The sequence below is a fragment of the Nothobranchius furzeri genome, chromosome 10, assembly GCF_043380555.1.
Source record: "Nothobranchius furzeri strain GRZ-AD chromosome 10, NfurGRZ-RIMD1, whole genome shotgun sequence".
NCBI classification, from domain to species: Eukaryota; Metazoa; Chordata; class Actinopteri; order Cyprinodontiformes; family Nothobranchiidae; genus Nothobranchius; species Nothobranchius furzeri.
In genome coordinates, this window is record NC_091750.1 from 62,227,726 (window position 1) to 62,248,372 (window position 20,647).

At 38.8% G+C, this 20,647-nt stretch overlaps 1 protein-coding gene across 1 annotated transcript in view; it reads right to left on the reverse strand.

Moving 5' to 3' along the window:
- Positions 1 to 2,168: 2,168 nt before the first annotated feature.
- The window catches only part of b3glctb (beta 3-glucosyltransferase b), a 30,566-nt gene continuing 12,087 nt past the window's right edge, over positions 2,169 to 20,647 (reverse strand). The window contains exons 10-15 of the mRNA XM_015961612.3: positions 19,004 to 19,073; positions 14,436 to 14,549; positions 10,356 to 10,455; positions 9,536 to 9,655; positions 7,292 to 7,436; positions 2,169 to 6,999 (exon numbers count right to left, since the gene is read on the reverse strand). Of these exons, the coding sequence (XP_015817098.3) occupies positions 6,865 to 6,999; positions 7,292 to 7,436; positions 9,536 to 9,655; positions 10,356 to 10,455; positions 14,436 to 14,549; positions 19,004 to 19,073 (684 nt within the window). The 3' untranslated portion in view covers positions 2,169 to 6,864. The remainder of the gene's footprint in view (positions 7,000 to 7,291; positions 7,437 to 9,535; positions 9,656 to 10,355; positions 10,456 to 14,435; positions 14,550 to 19,003; positions 19,074 to 20,647) is intronic.

Here is a 20,647-nt window from a genome sequence, read left to right on the forward strand (position 1 = left end):
GCAGCCAGAAGACAGCAGAGCATGTCTTTGCTAGTAAAAGCTAAATATTAACATTAGCAACTCCATAATACAGGAGAACACATTTCAAGTTTGTGTTATTTATGGAGATAAAACACCAATATTGAATAGTTTTAACCAAAGAAAGAAGAGTGAATGGAGGCAGCGGAAGAGTCGCGTTGCTGCTAGCCAATCAGAGCTAAGATGTTTGCATGTCATGAATATTAATGAGCAAAACTCCAAATTTTACAATTTTCCACTCTGGCTAACTTCTACTTCCTGAAACAGTTGTGTCAAAGCTTTTTAACTGCATAAAATGACTCAAAATTAATTAATTGCTGCAGGAGACCACTAGCCAGGCAAGTCATCCTACATATGTGAATATATAGTCTGGCCTCCACTCAGAGCTCAGTTGTGGAGCAGGACCCACGGATGTCTTTCAAACCGTCTCTGCATGCTATTGGACAAACAACGTGATGTACTCACTGCTACGTATGTCAGTCAGTGTTGCAGTCTGCCATGCCCTGTCGAAGACGCAAATACATACTTTTTATAAATAAACTTAAATACTTCTATCTGCTCTTAGGTCAATGAAAAACCCAAGTCTAAATAGTCCAAAGTTAATGCCAAAGCCATTTCAAACAAGCTGTGCCCAGTCAGTCGCATCATTCTGCCCCCAAACCAATAAAGAGCTGTGATTGGAAAGCCACCAGACTGGCTGAGGCTGCGGAGGCTCAAATGGAGCGTGGCTACACCAACATGCAGAGCAAAATCTTTTCGCTTCTGCTACAGTCCATCTAAAGTTCTAGGCTAAGAGACCATGGCTAATTTATTGAAAAAAAAATATATGAGTCTAGTCTTTCTTTAAAACAGTGGCGGATTTAGCAATTTGGGGGCTCAAGGCGAACACAGACATGGGGCCCCTTACACATAATTTTCGACAATCTTACCTTTAACTGGATTTGCGAAACTCTACCCTCTTCTGACATGAGTTATTTTCCCTTTTTATTAGTCCTCCTCTTTTTTCCTGCCCTCTCTTTGAGCGCTTTCAATGTTTGCTCTGCTTTCTTTTTCCTGTCAGTGCTCCTATGCTTTTGCCTTTGTTTTTTTTTTTTTTAATATTTTCCATTTTGGTCCATGTTTTCCTCCCTTTAAACATTTTCCATTGTCTTTCCTTTTCTGCTTCCTTTTGATGTTTGCAATGAAAAACAACGTCACTTTCAGAAGTGAAAATAAAAGCTTTTATGAAGCATGCTGCTTCTTTCTCTTATTGGAGCCACTAGGATAACTCCATTTCATGCTTAATGTTTTGACTATCACTTTGAGTTTGTTACAAACGGTCCCGCCTCTCTTCTTCTTCTTATTTGTGGTCTTATGGCACTTGGCAAACAACAATTTGGTGCATTACTGCCACCAACTAGATTGGAGTGGAATGACTACCAATCACTTCCTGTTTGTGCATCACCGTCTTAATAACCCTCTTATGACCATAATTATAACAGGGCCGCCTGGTATTTTTTCTTATGCCTGTAAAATTGTAATAAAAAGTGCAAAGTGTGTGTAACTCTTCTCCTTTTTTCAGAACAACCTCAGCTTTCAGTGTATGGTTTGTGTTTAGGATTTATTTCTATTAAAGCCTCTAAAAATCAGCTTAAAAGTGAAAAAAGCTAAACATGGATTTGAATTTTTTACATTTATTACTGAACAGGAACTTCTAAATTACTGGGCAAACAATGTGGAATGAACAATTTAAACTTTGAGCTGTAATGCATCTATTCTTAAAAAAGTGTGAACCTTGGTATCTTTTTTAGCGGTTTTAAGACCATTTATTTTTGTAAACTTTCAGACATTTTTATTTGATGTGGTAGGCCTTGAAGCAGTTTCTCTCCAGCTGCAGGCAGAGTCCCATTCTGCAGACCTCACACTGCCATGGGGTGTCACGTTGCGAGCCAGGAGGAGGTTAGGACCCAAGATGTAGAAACCCAGAACGACACAAGGCAGGATCGAAGTCAAAGTAAAATCCCTTTATTTAGGAAGAGAGTCCAAAATCCAAAAATCCAAAAGGGGCAGGAAGCCAAACCTAATATCAAGGAACCTTAGATGCAAAAACAAAAACTCACTTCAGAGCAAAACACCTAGAGACCTGGGGGGGGGGGGGGGGGGGGGGGGGGTGGGGGCAGAACAGCGCTGACATCAACAGCAATGAGCTGACAACACAGTGAGACGCAGACAGGGTTATATACTCAAGGGCTGGGTGCTTCTCTTGCACACCGTACACTGTTATACCAAAAATTTTGTTTTAGCAAAAGTAATTATTTATTGTAAAAAGATAAATAATGCTGGAATGAAGCTGAATCTTACAATTAGCAAATAGCTGAGGGTTGTTCAAATAAAAAAAAAAAATAAAGACTGAACAAATATTCATACCCAGGTTCACTGGAGATCTGCCCTTCTTCGTGGTCACTGTCTTCAGGTATAAGCCTTCTGGGACACCTAATAGATCGTGTTGATTTTCTTTAAGGCATTTCCATAATTTCATGCTGGCTTTTTATGCTAATTAGCTTCCCCGTTCCATTATCCGCTTTCACCGTGGCGCTGCATTCCGCTGTGCACCGTTTCAATCAGGCTGTACAGCAGGAGTTCCATAACTCTGCTTCATGCTATAGAACGTTGGAAAGCTGCTTTCATGTACTTTTAGGAACCGTTGGAATTTCTTGAATCTGATCAGTCATTCAGAAGTTATAAAACGTAGCATTTTGGATGAGAAACTCAGCACGTCTCTGAATCTGTGTTGTGATTCGTTGCGCTCAAGACAGGGAATCCCGGAGGCTACCGTAATGTATTGTATTATAGGGATGGGTACCTTTGACATTTGAATCGATTCGGTTCTAATTCTCGGTACCTAGGAATCGATACCGGTACTTAACGGTACCAATTTTCAATACTTTTGAGTGTTTAATATTTTAATTCTCTTTTATAATTACATACATATTTTTCTCAATATATAACTGTATTTGATAAATATCACGATAAATAACATACAACAGTTTGTATTTTAACATCGTCCTTGTAGTTTTATAAGCTGATAATTAAACTGAAGCAAACATCTTTACTGTGAACTAAATTTACTGTTTATCTTCATTCCTTTTGCCGTCCTTTTTCATTTGATTTTTCCTACTGGGAAGTTAGAATTTCAGAGGAGAAAGCAAATGGTGGCATAGGAAGCTAACATATCAAGCTAATGTTATCTTAAACAGTTTATTTAGCTGCTGGAGCAGATTAAAACGATGATGCCTCACACTTAGATTGTTGTCGCTGGTTTAATCTTCACCCAATCACCCGTCGCATTTAGTAAAGTGAAGCCAAACTTTAGAGCGCATTCATGTTCTTCTAGTCGGAAATTCGGAGTTCCGAGGAGAAAGCGAACACGCCATTAGCAAAACGGAAGCTAACATATCAAGCTAACGTTATCTTAAACATTTTATTTACCTACCGGAGCAGATCAAGATGGGGATGTCTCACTTAGATCGTTGTCGCTGGTTTGATCATCACCCAGTTGTCCATCACATTTAGTGAAGTGGACCCAAGCTTTAGCGTGCGTTCTTTCTACCATGCTGCTCTGTTTACAACTGGCTCGCAGCGACCGACGACATAACTCTCTTGCGCATGTGCAGCTGTCTAGGCAAGTTCTCGTTGTGAAGGACAGGTACTGAAACGAGGCACCGTTTCAAATGACGTGAATCGGTGCTCAGTCAGTACTATGGAATTCGGTCGGTACCTTAAAAAGTACCGAATTTGGTACCCATCGCTAATTGTATATGCACAAAAAGCCCCATTTTTTATCTTTTCAGCACCTTTGGAATTTTACAGATATCTTGAACGGTTCAGGAATTATGACAATGAGAATTACGTATGTCCTATCCCGTCGGCGGTGACAGGTTGGTAATAAGAATATTGTGGCATTTACAGAGGGGTGCCGGCGGTCAGGGCTAGGGGGCCCCCCCAACACAAAGGGGTGACCACCGACCTATGCCTAATGGTAAAACCGCCACTGCTTTAAAGCAGAAAATTTTTTATTTGTGCTTTGTTTTGCAGATGATGTGATTCTGTTGATGTCCTCTAGGTGAGGATTCTGAAAATTTTAACATCATAAAAATCAAAATGTGTTTATTCAGGGGAACCTTGGGAACAATCCCAGAGTCACCTTTAGCCTTTCTTTCAATAAAAACTGGTCGTGCATTTACCAACTCCAGACCGATTCACCAATCGCTGCTAAAAACTCAAAGAAAAGTGGAAGAGCAGCTCTGAGCTGTGGATAACAAGCAGCGACTACCTAACTGTTTTCTTTGAGAACCGGAAAGCTACCTCTGCCCCTGACGATAACACAGGCTGTTTGTGAAGCCTCGCTGCATTAATGATGGCAGTGTTTGTGCACGCGTGTGAATGAAATTGTGCAGCGGGAACATACTGAACCCTGTTTTTTTTTTTTTTTTACTTTTTATAAGATTTTAATCTTACACTCAGAAATGAAAGAGAGGAGTAATGATAAGTGTGGAATTGCATGGCAACCCTGCAGCCGAGTCCTGTGACACAAAACCAAATAACAAACTTTCCAGTTTGGGATCCCCGTGTGCTGCCTCAAGCTTTTCATCTCAATTTAAACTCATTTATGAGTGGATTTTAAGGAAATTGGAGCAAATGTTCTCATCTAAATTAACTATTCACTTGAATTTAAGACAAAGGATGTAGAGCATCACATAAAGGTTCAAAAACAATCCCATGGGTATTCAATGTTCTTGTTGCTATAGCAACAGATGTCACAGTGACATGATATTAAGATAGTTCCGGCCTCAATACAAGTGGCAAACCAGGAAATTGAAAGACACACAAGCTGAGGAAAAAAGTGGAAAAAAAAATTGTGTTATGTGATAAAAACTCATAAAGTGCGGTCTCCAATTAAATTAAGATAATTATCATTTAAAACAAAAATAATCATCAAAGAGAGGTTGTGAGTTAAATAACAGCTTAAGTGGCTGGATCAAAGATTGCTCACACTTGCATATATTTTATTAGTGTCTGATCAGACAGACGGTGTTTTTCGCAGAAATTTTTAATCAAACAAACCTCAAAATGATGAAATTCCACCAGCATGTTCACGCCTCCAACAAAGAGCCAGGACAAGCTTATACAAGCATTCCTGGCAGCAAACGCCTTCCCACATTCTCTTTTTCTTCCATCACATCATATTTCTCTGATTTTCCAGCCAGCCTTCTCCCAGCCAATAAAAAATAAGTATTCAGGAACTCTTTCCAAGAAACATACATAAAAACCAGAGCTGTAGCAATCACAAAATTATTTATTCAGCTAAAGGGTGAAAGGAAAGGAGAGGGTTTGATCCTGAGCCCTCAATGGTAAGCCGACAAGGAAAGAGAGGCCACACAGACTGAAGCTGGAATCCCATAATGATGAAAGACAGCAGCAGAAATTGTTAGAAACTACTTTACTTTAAACTGAGTGAAAATATTCACTCTGTTGCAAATTTGGTCTAGCCTGGCAAGCCATCCTATATATGTAAACATATAATCTGATCATGACCCATACCGAGAGCTCAGTGGTGGGGCGGAATCCATGGTTGTCTTTCAAACATTCTCCACGTTATTGGACAACGAACAACATGCCATAACAGTTCACACCATCCTTTTTCTAAGTAAGGGACTTAAGAAAGAAATGTCCAAGTCTAATCCAAATTTGATGCCACAAAACCAAAAGAGCGCTGTGATTGGCCCACGAAACCAAAAGAGCGCTGTGATTGGCCCACCAATCTAATGGGCCATTCCCATCTGTACCGGGTCGGCCCGGGCCGGGTAGTGTAGGTTGTTTACATATCTGGGTGGCCTGGTATTTTTCCGGGCCAACCAAGGCTCATTCTCAGCCCTCTTCTTGAGGGGGTCTGCTTCAGGCCGACCAGGGCCAACACACCCACTGCTGACAGCAAATTCACACCTTCCATTAGAGCAAGCCTCTGATTGGTGGGTAGAATCAGCCCACTTGGGCTTAAGGCAAGGATGTGTGGAATCAACTGGGCCAGGCTGGGGCCGACTGGGGCTACCCGGCCTGGGCCGACCCGGTACAGATGGGAATGGCCCATAATAGAGCACAGTGGTTGGCCCAACAAGCCAATAGAGCGCTGTGACTGGCCCACCAAACCAATAGAACGCTGTGATTGGACAACTAAACCAACAGAGAGTTGGGATTGGCCCAACAAACCAACAGAGCTCCGTAATTGGCTCACAAAATTAATAGAGCGCTGTGATTGGCCCACCAAACCAGTAGAGTGCCGTGATTGGCAGGACGCGCAACTGTTTCAGGCCTGCTGAGGCTCCAGTGGCGCGTGGCTACACTGACCTGCATAGCAAAATCCTTTTGCTTCTGCTACTACTCGTCCAGATTTCTAGTCTATAAAAGTGTAGAAATGTGCGATACATTTAGATACTGTTGATGAACACAATCACAATAAAATGCACAGAAACTGAAACATAATCAAGTCAAATGCCTCATATGACAATGGTGGTTTTCCCTCTTTAACTGGAATCAGACTTGAATGTGTGTGTGTTAGCATGTGTGTGAGGTGACAGCCCAGAAGGGTTTTTCAATTGCCTCAAACACACAGCCCCAAAAGCCTCAGGTGAATCAACAAAATCTTAAAAACCTTCTTGATTTTTAAATGATCTTTCATAGATTTTCATTGACACAAATATTCACTCTTTCAACAGTTTTCTTTCAGGGAATAATTTCTTGTGACTGTAAAAAATCTTGGAAATTACAAGATTGTCATGAAACCGCAGAGTAACTTTTAGCACAATGTTCCTACAGTTCATCTTGTTGGTGTGTGTCTTGAAGCCAATTCATGTAAACAGTCACAGGATTTATATTCCAGTGCTTGTGGAAGGAGATGGTTTTCTGCGAGGAAATTCTCATTTCCGAGTAGTCATCCGGCTGGGCCTGAAAGTCAGAAAAGAAGCTTTCTTATATTTATTCATTTAGTAGATGTCTTGCTGCAGGAAAATATATGATTTATGCTCCTTGGTAGCACAATTCATCATGAGACCATTGGATTTGGGGGTCATGTGTCCGCCTTAAACTGTTTAGAGGAAACAGACTCAAAAGCAGCAGCATCTAATGTCACAAGCATCACTTTAGGGCCTTTTCCATTCTGTGGTTTTAGAAATTACTCCAGTTTTCAGAGTTGTTGTAAACAATATTTATTTTAATCACGAGCAGATCTGTTTCATACCTGGTGAAACAGTGGGCTGTGTGTGATGGGAACATTGAGGGAAGTGAAGCATCTGCCCAGCACCATGTCATCAGGAGCATCATCGCTGTGGCAGCGGCAGCCGCTGGAAAGCAGCCGGGACACGGCCGGCCTGCTGAGTACCATCCTGCACACCAAAAGCACAAAGGACTCAGTCTGAGAGAAGGAAAGCAATTTCATCACCCCCAAAAATATTATATTGTCACAGTTTTTGATCTTGCCATTGCCCTGTCCTGTTTGAGTTTTTCTTCTTTGATGTTTTCCTTTGCTGTTTAAATCTAGCTTCATATTTTTTGTCCCCCTTGTTGTTTCCACCTACTCCCTCCTATCTTGTTTATCGTCTCCTTTTTTTGTCTGTCCTCTGGCCTTTCATCAGCACTTTCACTGAGACGTCACATAATTACCTTCTGTAGGATTCTACCTCGAACATCTCCTGAATTCAGAAGCCAATTCTCAAAAATGTCGCTTTTCCACCCACGGAAAGTTTTGCTCACCTTCTTTTGTGCTTCTCTGGGTCTTCTTTATAAACTCTACATAACATGTATGTATTTAAACATGTTTTCTTTTTAAAGTTACATTTAAAAAAAAACTCTGTTTATTGTTTATGAAACTGCATTGTCCTCGGTGCAAGGAAAACATAAAATAACAAGAATGTTTCTCATTATAAGGAGATATTAAATATTGTTTTAATGAGAAAATGTTTTGTAATAACAACATTTAATAATTGTTTTAATTAGAAACTTTCTTGTATGACGTATAAAAGTCGATTTAACAAAAATTGTTCTCATGATGACAATGTACAAAAGTGGTTTAAACAGAAAATTTTCTCGTAATGACGATGTATAAAAGTCATTTTAACGAAAAACGTTCTTGTAATGATAATGTAATGAAGTTATTTTAACAAAAAACTTTCTCATAATGGCGATGTGTTAAGTAATTTTAACAAAAAAACGGTATAATGACTATGTATAAAAGTTGTTTTAACAAGAAACTTTCTTGTAACGGCAATGTATTAAAGTATTTTTATTGAGAAAATTTCTCGAAATAATGACACATATATCCTTTTAACGGGAGCAGAGGTCGTGAGGGTTCGTAAGGTAAAAGCAGTTCTGAAAGATAAGAAGGCCCAAGACCGTTAAGACACTTAAAAAACATTAAGAGAACCTGAAAATCGATCCTGAAACATACGGGGAACCAATGCGATTCTAAAACTGGTGCAACGTGCTCCCGTCTCCTGGTCTTCATCAGGACACGTGCTGCAGAGTTTTGCTAAAGTTGTAAGCCTGAAATGCTCTTTTTGGGAAATTAGAAATCAGAGGGTGCTATGAGCCTGTTACTCTTAAACAAAACCTCTTGGTTTAAAAAGTTGTCAGGCTGTTCCCTTGGCAACAGGATGTGATGGCGGAGAAGAGAGCTAATGAGCATAATTTGTTGACCGTTTCCCACTGTTGCTGCTGTACTCCCTAAAAGTTAAACATCAAGATCTGTAGAATGCACAAAATCGCCATTTTACCATTATCGACCACGTTATAGGGACATTATAAGAAAAAATATTTTTGTTAAAACAAAATACTGCTCCTTTATCTTTTCCCTTGTACTGACGACAATATGCTTTTGTAATTGTTGAGAATAACAGAAATCCAAAAAAAAAAAAAAAAAGAATGGGTCCATTTCAAATTTATCAATCAATTTTAGCCTTCAAGCTGCAAATCATGCTTTGGTACATCATACGTCAAACGAAAATAACAGAAGTCTGCAGGTATGCTTTTTGCTTCATTGTGCTTCCCATTAATATTGTTCCAGTAAATTTAGCTTAATTGGGACTTACTTCAAAAGCTTACATACCAATCCTGAGTCTGTTTCTACATCATCTGAGTGCTGAATTATGAATCATTGAGGGCTCTTCTGTCCAGTTTGTTTCAGTGAGTCAATACAACCTTCTAATAAGTGCTTATTTAGTGATTGATTCTCTATTAAATGCTTTTAATGGGAAGTTAATAAACCTAACTCACAAAAGAATTTTCTTTTTATCACTCTTTAAAGATTTAGCAGATCTTTCTTCACAAGAATGTTTAATTTGGTTGATCTAAGTCCACACGTTAACAGAAGTTATCGGTGTATCTGAGCAGCTGAAACTATGGTGGTTGGGTTGTATAAACAATCGTAAAAAAAAGAAGAAGAAATAAAATGTATTTGTTTTTCTGTCTGAACACACATCTGCCTCACCCTCCTCCTCCTGTGATGTAGCTGTATCCGTGGTGAACCAAGCCATAGCCGTATCTCTCCCCCAGGACCACGGCTTCCTTTGGGTCGTAGCAGCGCAGCAGTCGCCTCAGCCGAGGCAAACTAAAAATAACGAGTCATCAGCAGACTAAAAGTCATTTGTGAGCTCCAAACATGGCCTAAAACATCTTAAGACAACAAAAGTGAATCATTTTCTTTATTTTATCAAAGAAACTGAACTCTGATTATCTAGAATAAGATTTAGCTCCTCTCATGACTGCGTAATGTCGATGGTGTAAGCACACAAAAAACGTGTGAATCAGTCACAACATGATTAACCTAAACAAATTTAAAATTAGAAATTATCTGAGTAGGCGTGTGGTTAAAAGAAATCACTTTCAAATTTCGAATGAAAACTAAATATTAGACATAGATGGTTTGTAAATTCTCTGACTAATAATCAGGGGAAAAAATCAGTTTTTGGAGAAAAATAAATCACTTTTGGAGCTGTAAATGTTTCACTTGTTCTACTTTTTATTCCAGACTCATTTGGAGTTTTATTGAATGATTTAGACTCAAGCATACAAATAAAACATATTTTACTGCAGATTGCATGAACAAACCATCAGCACAGTGCAGCAACTGTTGATTCTTAATTGTAAGAGATAGATAAACTGTCCAAGTTTAAATGATACCAATTGAGAGCTTTGCTGGTTTAAAAAAAAAGTGCAAAACAAAAAATGATTTTTCACCTCCAGACACTGATGTTTTTAATTGACTTATTTTGTCTAAAAACAAAAAAGTCAATAAAAATCTTTCTTACCTGATGAGAGTATCATCGTCCACAATGAGCAGCCAGTCAGCTTTCTGTGTGTTTTTACTCAGAAAATGCTTCAAGATAGCAAACGTTTTCCCACAATGCCCTGGAGGAGGCGAAACAAATTCTAAGAATTTGTATCACAGAAGAATTAAGCAGAAAGCTGAATTTGTGAGATAAGCGTTAATTACAACTAAATATGAGATGTGCGTGTGCTTCTTTAAATGATATAAGCCTTTTTTTCCAGGAGAACATCAGTTCCTACCTTAGTGACCTGGAATAGAACACCATACATAGATTTATGAATATGTTAACTAACCCCACAGTCAGTCTCATTCATTCATTTGCACCTGTTCCTATTCAGCTCTATTAAAACATGATGAAGTTCCTCTTTGCCTCAATAAAGTGCCTAAATGTTCACTGGAGATTGCACCTGATAAGCCTCAAGAGCTACACATTTCTTTGTGCTAAATGCACAAAGACCTCTTTACAAGAATGATGGCAAGAGATACATCTGCATTATGAATGCTGTCTGTGCAATTAAATTTAAACAATCTTACATAGAATTTATTCTGTAGTCTGACACTAGTCAGTGACTTGATGCAATTTGCTGGGTTCCTTATATAGGACACATTATTTCTGATTGGCTTAATGAACTGACCTGAATTGGAATGTTTATTATGTGAAGTGCCTTGAGACGACTCTTGTCATGATTTGGCGCTATATAAATAAACTTGAATTGAATTCAATGCAAAGACAGCATGTAACTTTTACTTACTCAGAATCAAGACACGGGTTGAGATTGCACTGGTTCCCAAAATAAACAGAAGTCCTGAGATGATCTCCAGAACTTAAAGGTAAAATCTGAGATTTGTTTTTCTGGAACTTTTCTTGCATTTAGCTTGAAATGCTCTTCACAAACCAATGACAGCCAATAAATTAAATGTTTAGTCAAAAAATGAAACATTTTATTTGCCTCTGAAACGCAGTCCAGGAAAAACCTAATTTAAAGTTATCATAAACCTGTCTCCAAACTACTGGTTTTACATGTGGCGTACCACAAGGCTTAGTACTCGGCACATTTGTGTTTTCACTCAGCTCAAATCCTAGATTGCCCAAAATGCCTTTCAATTCAGTGATAAATTAGAGGTCACTGTCTCTAATCTTGCCTGTCTTTTAAATTATGCAAAACTTTTCTAATAACCTCTGAATGATAAATCAAACTATTTTTTTGCTCAACAGTCTCCAAACCTTACATTCAGCATACATTTTTTATCTATTTTCACCTTTATTACAATATTAGTGGTTCAAAATTCACAAACTAGTCTCTTAAACATAATTGTGAAAAATACTGCAGCTTCAGTCATTATAGGGACAAAAAAACACCAACACATCTCTCCTCCGTTTCCACTTGTATGTTCTTAGTTATTGTAACCAGTTTTTGTAAACAATGGACAATGAACAATAGCAGAGGCTTGAAGAGCATTAAAGAGATCAAGGAAAACACAAAAAGACTTAAAAAAAAGGACAGGAGACACACCAGCGGGTGTGATAGGAAGAATTAAAAGAAGGACACGAGGTTGCTGATACTCTAACTGACCCCTGCTATGTGTATGAACTCTAAAAGCCTTTAGAAGAAAGGATCCTGGTAAATCTGAGTCAGGAGAAGAAAATAATAGGTATTTCTGTCTGTCTCTGACTGACTGTCTCCTGTGCATTTACACTTTCAAGTTCCTGCATCTGTTGTGAAGAGATTCCCGTCACCAATCACCCTCGTCACAAAGATGGCTTCAAGGTCACTGCAGAGCTTTAACTCATCTCTCTTGTTTGTCTTTCCCTGTTTTTGTCTTTCATTGTACACTTAAAGTTCCTGACTATGGAAAATAGTCGCGGTTAACTTTCAACGACACACATCAGGGGCTCAAAGTGAAACCAAAGGAGTTGGAAACCAGTGGTTCTGGTCCTTTGTTTATACTTACCAAGGCCCAGACAGCTGAAAATGAAACCTAAATCCACACCAGCTCTGCGCAATTCTGCTTGTCCAAAAACTTAGAAAATTGACATAGTCGCTCCTTGGTGTTAATTCTGTTCTTAAGATTAATTTTCCCACCCTTCAGACCACCAGCCTTTCCCCCATCTTCTACACTCAACTGCTTTTCATTCCCTCAACCAATCCTTAAACTTGTTTTCTTCCATCGGTTCTCTGACAGCTAGTCAATTCAATTCAATTAAAAAACACTTTATTAATCCCAGAGGGAAATTGAGCTTTTAACCATCCAGTCTCTCCACTCTTTGTTCGTGACCTGATGTTTTTCAGCTCACTGATTGTAGATCTTGCCCCTTTGATTTCTGTTCTTTAATTATTTAAGTTTTACGACTGGTTCTAACAGAAACGGTCTCCCAACTGATTAGAAAACTGTTTTGATATTTACTGCAGTTTTCTGAACATCACAGACACCTCATCACACACATCCATCGACCAATGTCTCCACAATTGTCAACAAAAATTAGAAATTTTTACCATCTCTCCTACTAGATGTAATCCTAAGAAAAAAATCAAAGTCTACTTGAATAGAAAATTTCAATGAAAAGAAAAAAACTTTAAATTTTAGGTATGAAGAGATAATTTGGAGTTATGCAGAGCTATTTTAGTTCAGAGTGGGGTGCAAGCAGAGCAAACTTTAAGAAAATGGCAGGATTTAGAGTCTTACTCACTACTATGTAAGAACATCTTGAATCTGATTGGCTAACAGCAACTGACCTCTTCAACTGCTTTGATTTGTTCTCCTTTCTTAGGTAAAAAGTGCAACATTGATGTTTTATCTCCACAAATAACACAAGCCTGAACAAGTTCTGCAGTGTTGTGGAGTTGCTAATGCTAAAAGTTACCTTCTACTAGTCGAGACCATAGACATGAATACGAAGATGCCCCACTGGGGGCTGGATTGCGTAACAGCATTGCCGCCATATTGGATGGGTGTCTCCAAAGTCAATGCAGAGTGAGCTCGTTTCTGTGCAGCCTATGGTCACAACAACCCGTGTACAGTTGAAAACAGATCACATGGGATTACTAGGGACTTTTCTAGCCTACCTGATGTAACGTCCAGCAATGGTCAGTTTTCACCTACAGATGGACCTACATGCCACCGGTCATCTGCTGACATAAATTCCATTCTCTAAAGTGGATTTTACATCCTAGCTTCCAACAAGCCCAGAAAGATACCGCAGCTTTGTTGACATGTTGACGTTGCAGGATTGCTCATACTCTGAATAAAGTGACTATTTTCAGGTCGTATGAGTTAATCAATCGTGAAATGAATGGACAAATGTTATATGAATAATAATAATGTCTTGATTCTTAAATTAATAAGGTTGATTAATCTGTGCTTGAATTACTGAAGTTTGAAATTAATGTTATTATTACATTGAAAGATTTATATATACCTATGATGGTCAGTAATGTTTTATATGGCAGGTGAATCATAATCTACACTCAGACACAAGGTTCATTAGAGATGAATTAAAGTGAAGTTAAACGTCATGACACATGTTCTTAGCCACAAATCAGAGCATCCTGTATCTGAAAGAAGGCGTGATGTTCTGAGGTTTGCTTGTTAACACTCCTTAACATGGCTATGGGGTGCCAAGTGTAAATCGCTGGTGCTAATTATTTAGCAGACATTTTTTTTTATATTTAGCTCAGTTTTCTGTCACACCCTGTCCTGTCCCCCCCATTCGGTTCAGTCCTGTGTTCATGTTAATTTCTCCCACCTGCCTCTCGTCTCCCAATCACCCAAGGTCCCAGCTCCTCCTGTATTTAAACCCTGATAGTCCATTTTGTCTGGTTGGTTCATTGTTTCATTGTCCTGCGTGCTCTCCTCATTAAAGACTGTTACTCGTTCCAGTTTGTCTGCCTGCCTTCTTCCCTCACCCACATGTGGATCCTTATTATATGTTTCTCAGTGAACCTCCGCTTTAAAGAACCAACATTTTAGGGAAAACTTCCAGTCTCTAGAAAAAAAATTTAAAATAAGAATTAACTAAAAATGTCATGCACTAACTAGAGAAGGCTGCCGAGAAGCTCACCTCTCTCAGTATTGGGAACTCCCAGGTCAAGGGTTGGTATGGCGGCATCAGTGACATCACTATAATACTCTAAAATCCCTGCATCCTTCTCCCAGGTTGACTTCACCACCGATACTTTGAGGATAAAAGAAAAAGAGGCTAAAGGTTAGAAGATTAGGAGGATAAAATGAGACCTCAAACACCACTGATGTCCTCTCTGAACTACTCAGCGCTTCTGTGATTGAAACCCGCCTCACAATTAAAATCTCTCCAAGTGTCTAATTGAAAAGGTTGTCACCAAATCGTGCTTCTAATTGGGGGCAGAAAAGATAATGCTCCCTCACTGCGTGTTGAATTAGATAACAGCATCATCTTTATTAAAGCAACAAGATGATGACTCCCAATTACAGTTTAATCAAACCAAATTAATGTAGACCCATGACAAGTGGGACCAATCTGGCATTAACTTATTCCTAAACACATCCTCTGATTAATAGTATGTGGAGGGGATTTAAGACCCTGCTATGAATTTCTAATAGCCAGAATTTACGTCAAGTCTCGGGAAAGTTAATGGCATGCTCTTTATGCAGCTTCTATGTTAATTGCTCTGAAATAGCTTGTCCCCTATCTGCTGGCTCATTATGACCCTGAAAACAGACATTGGTGTTTTGGATAATCACACTAGCTGTCGCAATTTTAGCAGTGTGTTTAGGTGAGGATGTGAATTTCAACAGGTTGTTGTTTCCACCTGATGGGTTTAGGACTGAATGATAAACAGCTTGTTTTATTACATGCTCTTCATGAAAAAGAGGGAAGGGTAAAGAGAAAGCTTCTCATTCTCTGAGGCCAAACATTCCCGCTTCTGTAACATCTCATTACCTGGGAAAATTACTTTTCCTTGAAAACTTTCTTAATATAAAATTTTATAAAAACAACAAGGTGGGTCTTTATGTTTTTCTCACTACGTATAACTACAGTACAATTTAAACTGAAAGTGCTACAGTTACCAAACTCCTATCATTTCTGCTGCAAATCACTTTTATCCAGTGAATTTTATCTAAATAACCACAAAATTCTGTATTTATAGCAGCTTAATCAGCCGTTACAAATATTTTGAGATTGGATTTCTTTTATGGTAGCAGTAATCAGCTTTAGTACGGATGTGACTGCGATTAGGCACATTTCTACTATCGGAACCACTGGTTAATTTCACCGGACCTTAAAGTGACAATGTGTAGTTTTACCATTAATCTCTGGAAATACCCATCGCTATGTTGTTGTAAATTAATAAAAATATTCTCAGTTGTTGAAAAAATATTGGCAGTTTCATTACAAAACCATAAAAATCTGTTCTAAAATACATGGGTGCACGTTTAAGTCTCGCCGTATTGGATGCCATGTTTCCTTCTACGGAAGTCTGTGAGGACAAAATGCATTAACTGATTTGTAACAAATGGTTACAAAACTGTCACCATTAATAAACATTGTTGTTTTACATATTTACCTCTTCACTTATTACCAGTGATGAAAGGGAATCTGATGTTCTTGTTATTTTGCTGGAGGTTGCACTCCAAGGGACTTTTGACCCTAATGGCCATCCGTTGGTAAGGTCTTGCGTGAACACAAAATAATGCTTGCTTGCAATGATTTAGGTATGTACTGCCCCCTATCGCCAGAGAAAATACACGCTGTCACTTTAACGATATTAGCATGTCTAAAAGGAGCATTTTCCGGGTTATTTCAGGAATCGAAGGAGTACCAGCCTTGGGGTATGTACTCAGAAAGGGATTTGTGGGAAATTGGAAGACATCGTCAAACAACCGGAATTTTTTAAATTGGAAGACCTGCTGGCAGAGCAGAATAAGATGAAAAGAAAATAAGCAGCATTGACACTGCTTTATAAACATTTCTAAATTCCCAAAGCCAAAATTGCAGCAGAAATCCCAATATGAGGCCAAAACCTAATTCTCCAACAAAGCACCATAAAAACAGGTGTTTCTTTTGGTCATTGAACAGCATTTGTGTGTGAAAAAGTCTGACTCAGCGCCACTCAGTTCAGAGTAGGTATTGCACCTATGGTAGCCCACAAGCATCTAAAAGGCAATAGGCGTGCTTCCATTGCCGGAACTTCAGGGTAAATACTGAGGGGGAAACTGAGCAGGAGATGCAACGTCTCGGTCCTCTCAGCTGTTGTGTCTCTATTCAATTCCAGGCCTTTCAGGACTTTGCACAGACGTCTGCATATTGCGACTGCTTCGGCAGTGAGTGATGTCATTGATCAGCGCTAAAAAGCATTCAGAGTAACATTATTAACATTAAAAAATTAATTCTGTGGAAATATATTATAATTTAATTCATTTGGAGGACAAAAGCAGCTGCGTTATGTAAAATGTTGCAACTAATGACCAAGAAGAAGCTCAGTTTTTTATGGTGCTCTGTGAGACAACAAAGCCCCATGAATTACATGATGTTGTGGGAATTTCCCCATGTTTTCCAGTGTTGGGAGTTTAGTAACCACGATGTGAGGAAATTCCACCATGTTTTCCAGTTTTGGGAATTTATTAACGTCAATTTTAAAGCAGCACAATCGATGCTTATTTTCGTTTGCTTCCATTCTGCTTCACAAGCAACTCTTCTAATTTTACTACTGCCATTTGTTTTCAACGGCATCTGCTGATGTAATTTCCAACTGTGTTACAACCAATCAGCATGAGTTAACCTAAAGTTCCACTCAGCAACTCCAACGGGCCATTCCGAATATCTACTCTGGAAAACGGCCGTTCGGCCAGCCCGGTCAGGTGGAAACATGAGCATATCGGGATGTTCTTGTAAATTTACCCCAAAGTTCCGGTAGTGAAAACACTCCTAATATGTCATCAGCAACTTCCAACTTTCAATCCAGCAAGAAATTTAGTTCTTTTACTTTTTAGTCTTTTCTAAATGGAAGGCACAAATTTCCACAAACCAGCAAGGTTACCACAGAGAGAACAGCACCATTCCCCGCATAACGTTTAGAGGAAGGAGAACCACTACAACTTCTTGAAGATCAGTGTTTTCAACAGAGGATGAGAGAGTCAAGAAGAAAAATGCAGAGCATTGTATTTTGTATGTCCCTAAACAGCTACCGTATTTCAAGATTTCAAGACTATGGAGCAGCTTTATGTATTTAAAAATGTAAAAATTCAAGCTACAGGAATACTTAGAATATGCATTGAAATTTCTATGAAATATTAAGAAAATGGGCAAATTTCTGAACGGGAAACACAGAATTTGATATTACACAAGTAAAAATATTACACACCGTGCCTCGAACGCATCCTCTGAATGGCGCAAAATTCTTTTTATTAGCATTATAGCTGCTTTAAAATTGCGATCCTAAATACACAAAGCTGAGATATGCATCGCAAATCCACCCACAATGCCGCAATTTACGCCACTTTGTGGTCTCTCACAGATGTAAAAAACTGTATCATTTGGTCCTTGAATTCCATCTTTTACATCTCTGAGCTGCTCTCTTAACTCATTCACTGCCAGCCATTTTCTGATCAGAAAGCCCCTGACTGCCAGCATTTTTATTGTTTTTGGAAGAGTCCCAGAATATTGTGCTCTATGACCATGTAAACACCAAAATTACCAAAAGAAAGAGTAGACTCACTTCTTGCATCAGGAAGAATCAGCGTGTTTCTAGCTTTTTCCGTCCTTTCACAATCCGTTATCGAACTGTGAGCTGCAGGAGCTTTTTCCAGTTAGCGCCTCGCTTTAGGCATGGCGGTCTCCCAAAACCATCTCCTAATTCATGGTCTGGTAAAATATACAATTGACGACTTTATTCGTCAATGGCAGTGAGAGGTTGTTTTTGAAATCATGACTTTAGTCTTCGATGGCAGTGAATGAGTTAATGTGAGCTGTGTAAAACATGGCACAGAGTAAAATGTTTTAAATGTTATTTATGTCTATGTCTTCCTGATGTCACTCACTGCCAAATCAGTCATCTTAGCTAATTAATTCCCTAAAGAACAAATTTTGTATGGAGACAAAATGGCTGAGGGGACCGAGTCAGAGTATTTTCTGTGTCCCAGAAATGTCGCAGAACTTGGAAACGTAGCTATTAGCGTATCGGTATTGTCTGACGAATCTGTTTCACCAAACTGAGGTCATTCAAAGAGCTGTTTTCAACAGGAAAATGATAAGTTTCTCAAAACCCAAAGAAGATGACTGTAAAAGATCTTTACCTTTATTCATTGTTTCGACAGAAACACAATTAAAAATATAAACACATCCATAATTTCATGCGAGGACAACAATCCAGAACGCTGGAGATGCATGTTTTTCTATTCTGTTTGCACTAAAGATAGCGATTGTTGCACATTCTCCATTATCCTAGCTCCGATTTGGTTGAAAATTAAATTCCATACTTAACAGTCCATGGCTGCTATTATTGTCTGATTCTAATCCTTAAAACATGCCATGCACATTTTCAAATCACATGCACAATATAAGAATATGCCATTTGAGGTCATGCAATCCGTGTTCTATTCATTCTGCAGACATAGATTAACAAGCACACTGAGTAAAATATCAATATTCACCTCGATCTTTGTGGAATTTTTCACAAGTTTTTACTGCAACAAATACATTGTTTTTAGAGACTGGATCCCCCTGCAATGTAAAAATAAAGAAAAATGTTTGTGAATTTAGAAGAAAATGAAGAGAGTGAATAAATAATTAGTATTTAACCACGGCTTGTGGCTGAGTTTTAACATTACTATCCTGCTGAGAAATCACCTGGCTCCAAATGTGCAATTTAAACATTTACATATTTGTTCTTGTGGAACTCTCTACCTATTATCGTTCAACAGGCTCCATCATTGGCGGTTTTAAAATCTCGTTTAAAGACCCACTTATATGATTTGGCTTTTAGAACATGACTGGTTGTATTGTTTTATTGTGTTCTTAGTATTCCTCACTTTTTATTTGCTTTTATTGATCAGTATATTTATCTTCTGTTTTTGTTGCTTTGATTGGTCGTGATTTGGTCCAACCTGTGCAGCACTTTGGGCAGCTCCCATGCTGTGTTTTAAATGTGCTATATAAATAAACTATGGTATGGTTCTGATCTTGGGAAACTGAATTAAAAAAGAAGAATTTGTTGTTGTCAGAAAATGTTTTTTTCCCCCAACAGGATTTAAAGCAGAAAAAAGAAAATTTTACCCCCTTTCAGGAATTATGTATGATTTTTATATTTAATCCGTAAGTGATGGCCTTACAGCAGTAACTCGAGAGGTAGAGCGGGATGTCCAGTAATTGACAGGTTATAGGTTTGATCCCGGCTCCCGCCAGAGTGCAACTGTTGTGTCCTTAGGCAAGACACTTAACCCGCCTTGCTGGAGGTGGTCGGGAGGGGCCAGTTACGCCAGTGTTCAGCAGTCTCGCTCCCATCTGTGCGCCCCAGGGCAGCTGGGGCTAAATTGTAGTTCATCATCACCAGTGCGTGAATGATGGATGACTGATTGTTTTGTGAAGCACCTTGGGAGGTTGTAGGACCATAAGAAGGAACTATAAAAATACAGGTCTTTAGCCGTGTAATGTGATATAATGTAGGCAATATGTACTTTTTTTTTTTTTGGCTAAGCTCACCCTCCCGTCTTGTAGAGCCAAATGTGAATTGAATTGAGCGCCAGTCAGGATTGGCCAACATTGTTAAACATCTGCTTATGTACAGATGTCAAGAGAGCATACAAGCGTGCTTGCAAGTACCTAGTTTCATGCAAAGTTGGCAAAAATTGTCATAGATAAGTAAATCTTTGAAATGTATAAATACATGCTAGATGAGGGGCGTTGCCTCCAACCGTAATCACGGAAGTAGGGAGGGGCTTAAAGTGCAATACATTTTTTCCGCCTCTAGATGGTGGCCTCTGACAAAAAACTCAGGATTTCTGCTTTAAACTTGGAGGCATGTTTGCACTTGAATTTGAGATCAGGTGTGACTAAAAACAAAAAGTTTAATGTAGACTCTTCAGACAAAAAAGTCGATAGCACAGATTCAGCTTTCAGATATGTCAAATGTGTCGAAGCTCCATGAGCCCTTAGATCCAAAGATCACCTTTTTATTATCCGCTGTCCTCGGCCAACCTATTGGCATTTACCACTGACTCTGCAATTAGCTCAAATGAATAATGAAACGTCTCAGGAGGAGGACTTTATGGATTTTGGCTGTTTCATAGAGCCTCTGT